At 36.1% G+C, this 3298-nt stretch overlaps 1 protein-coding gene across 1 annotated transcript in view; it reads right to left on the reverse strand.

Annotated features, from left to right (window-relative positions):
* LOC103609806 (interleukin-18 receptor 1-like) overlaps positions 1-3298 on the reverse strand; it is a 49998-nt gene that overhangs the window by 795 nt on the left and 45905 nt on the right. The window contains 1 exon segment of the mRNA XM_008594089.1: positions 1516-1674. Coding sequence (XP_008592311.1) covers positions 1516-1674 — 159 coding nt within the window.

Consider the following 3298-nt stretch of genomic DNA (forward strand, 5'->3'; position numbering starts at 1 on the left):
TGTGCCACATTTTGTTTTAAATCTTTTATGTATATTAACTTATTTAATCATCACAATGACCCTATGAAGAAGGTATGATTATTACCCCCATTTTGTAGACAAGGAAGTCAAAGCACAGAGTGGTTAAGTAACTTGCCTGGGGTCACACAGCTAGGAAATGGCAGAACCAGAATCTGAACTCAGGTCGAGCACATTTTCCTAACCATTATACTATCCTGCCTCTCCACACGGGCAGAAGAGCATGCTAAAGTCAGAATTTAAAGATTAAAAAACAAAACAAAATAAAACCAGCCATTATTTTAGACCAGGGATTGGCAATTTCTTTCTGTAAAGGGCCAGGTAGTGAATATTTTAGGCTTTGCATTTCATATTGTCTTTGTCACAACGAATCAACTCTGCTGCTGTAGCTCAAAAGCAGCCATCGATAACATGTAAACAAATGCCTGTGGCTGTGTTTCAATTAGGGCGGGTGGCCAGATTGGACCCATGGGTGGTAATTTGCCAATCCCTGTTCTAGACCTCTGAGCTTTCTCAAATAGAGGTTTCAGCCAAACCTAATTACAATTGAGTATACAAACATTCTTTACTTTCATTTAAGAGCTAAGAAGAAATCTATTTTCAAAGTGACTCCTAGAAAACTGTGGAAATACAGTAAAATTGATGTAAAAACAAGCATAAGTGCTTTCTAAACAGCATGCCTCCTAGATACAAAGAATTGCCACAAAAAGGCCACAGTGTTGCATGCATCTGACAATTTGGCATTTTATTCCTTCTGAGAAGTTGTTTATTACTAAACAGTATAGTATATTTTGTCTTTCTAATTAATAATATTTTCCCTTTCTAATGTGCAATATAGGCGGGAAAACCACCACCATCTCTTATGTGCTGCTATATCTTCAATGTCCAGCTCAGACCTTGACACAGGTATTGCATGCAATAGTGAATGAATCATGTTGATGATGAAGACATTTGCATTTTTTATTAGCATCGGTATCCAGAATAATTTGACACCAGACTTCAAATGTTTGCTCTTGAAGACTTCACAGGAAACATGGAAATATTAATAAATTTCTTTTATTTTAACTGTATGAACTGTAATTTTCTTCAATATATGTGTTATGGCCACTTGTATTCATATATTAATAAAAAATTGAACTTCATAACTATGATCTGATGGGAATCTCTTCTTATTTGTCCTTTTTAAAATTTACTGTGGGTCATTTATAGATAAATGCCTCAGGGTAATGCCAACTCCAGACCTGGTTTCAAAAATGAAGTGCCCACTCCCTTTCCCTAAAGTTTCAGAGAACCATGAAGCCAAATGTATCGTCCAAGAGAAGAGATATTGGAAGCAGAGTAGTTAGTTCATTTTCTCACTATCGATTACATTAACTTACTTGGTTATTTCTAGTTTATTTCATGTTCATTTGTTTGTTTTTAAGGAAAACGGGCTGATTCATTTTTTTAAAAAAACAATATCTCCGCTAGTTTTCTGTCTGGCATTCCCTTTCTTACCTCCTCCAGGCACTACATCCCTTTCGAATATGCATAACTTATACCCAAAATGTTTCTCCAACACCCCGGGCAAGGTCTCCACGGCAAAGTTACGCTCCTCTCCGTTCTCGGGTCCACATTCTTTCAGGTAAGACACAAAAGCATCGTATGTTTTTCCATCTAGGAGTTAAGGTTGACTCTTTTAATTAGTGTGTAAATAAAAGTTTAAGTACAAATTTGAGTCAAAGTTATAAATAATGAGTATAGAATCACTGAAGAACATAGCATTGTCAAAACTCATGCTAAACAGCAATCAGTCAAATATCTTCTATAAGCATCTGCTTAAACACTCCCACTGTTCGACACCATAGGGGGATAGAGAGAAATACAAGCTATAAATCAGGGTATTAGAGGAATGAATTTAAAGACAATAAAAGTCCAAAGAGCCCAAATATACCCTTATTCCAGTAGTGGAAAGCAAATCTCCCCTTGGCTTACTTGTATCCCTTTCTACTCTCAAAATGACCCCCTAGAAACTGAAGATAGAAACAAAAGCTGCAAGTTTACACTGGGGAGAGGAAGAAATGATAGACACTAAAATAGTGTTACAGGAGGACCTGCTATGAGATTTTAAAGTATTATAGGACATTAGATATGAAAAGGAAAACTTCTGACCCATTGAAAGGTTCTCACTGATCATAATAACATCTGCTCCTATTAAATTCCTGATAAGGAGGCAGAATTCAGATGGCTAATGGAATAAATTCAGGAGAAAATGTGTTACCTAAATAACAAGTACTATTCTCCTAACTGGGTAACGAAAAACGTATACAATTCTCTCTTCTAGCTTTATCCAATCTATTTGACAAAGCAGACAAATGCACCAACTTGAGAAAAGTTACAAGCAACACGTTAGCAGATACAATTCACCAGAACACAAACAAAACTAACAAAATAACCTGGCCGGAGAATAAGGAGTGATCCCCACAGACATGCTTTCTGAAAGAAGAAAATTTTGAGTCAGGTCCTAAATAATACAATTGACCTTAACCGGGACTAGGAAGTGGTAGGTGAATGTTCTGTCGTTATCCCGTGATAACTGATTAGATGGGAGAGGAGTTAGATTTTCCTTGGGTATATTATCAGGATTAATAAATTTGCTACTGAGTTGAGGTCTACATGGTTATTACTGAATCTTTTATTAAAATCTAGGAGGACAAACATTCCAGGTCCTCTGTGGTGCCACATGATTTATGCTCAACAGCGCAGCCCAATATCCTTAACAGCATTCAGGCTCACAAAACATTTTCTGTTTCTGGCAAAAGCTTCTTCAGTTCTACCTACAGCAATCTGGTTTAGTAGTTCAAGCCAAACCTATTGTTGATGCAAAGCAATTGCTTTGCAGAATTGCATGTATATGAAAGATAGGAAATGTTGGTAAAAATTACAGAATTACATGCATATCAAAGGTAAGAAAAGTTGATAAAAATAAAACTAGTTATTAGTTTAATCATTAAGTAGGTCCCCTGGGTAATTCTCTTTGATTGCTGTGAAATATAGCTATTTTAGGTAAAAGTTAGTACTTCCATTAGTATTGTCATTGTGTCAGTGACGAACACAGGCACCAAAATGTACAACGATATGAGCACACTTTTAAAAAAGGCACATTTTAGGCTACCTGGTTAGCTCAGTTGGTTAGAGAGCAGCCTTATAACACCAGGGTCAGGGTTCAGATCCCCTTATAGGCCAGCCACCAAAAAAAAAAAAAAAAAAAAAAAAGACAAAAAACAAAAAAAAAAAAAAA

Source organism: Galeopterus variegatus, unplaced genomic scaffold (genome assembly GCF_000696425.1).
Source record: "Galeopterus variegatus unplaced genomic scaffold, G_variegatus-3.0.2 Scaffold10112, whole genome shotgun sequence".
Taxonomy (NCBI): domain Eukaryota; kingdom Metazoa; phylum Chordata; class Mammalia; order Dermoptera; family Cynocephalidae; genus Galeopterus; species Galeopterus variegatus.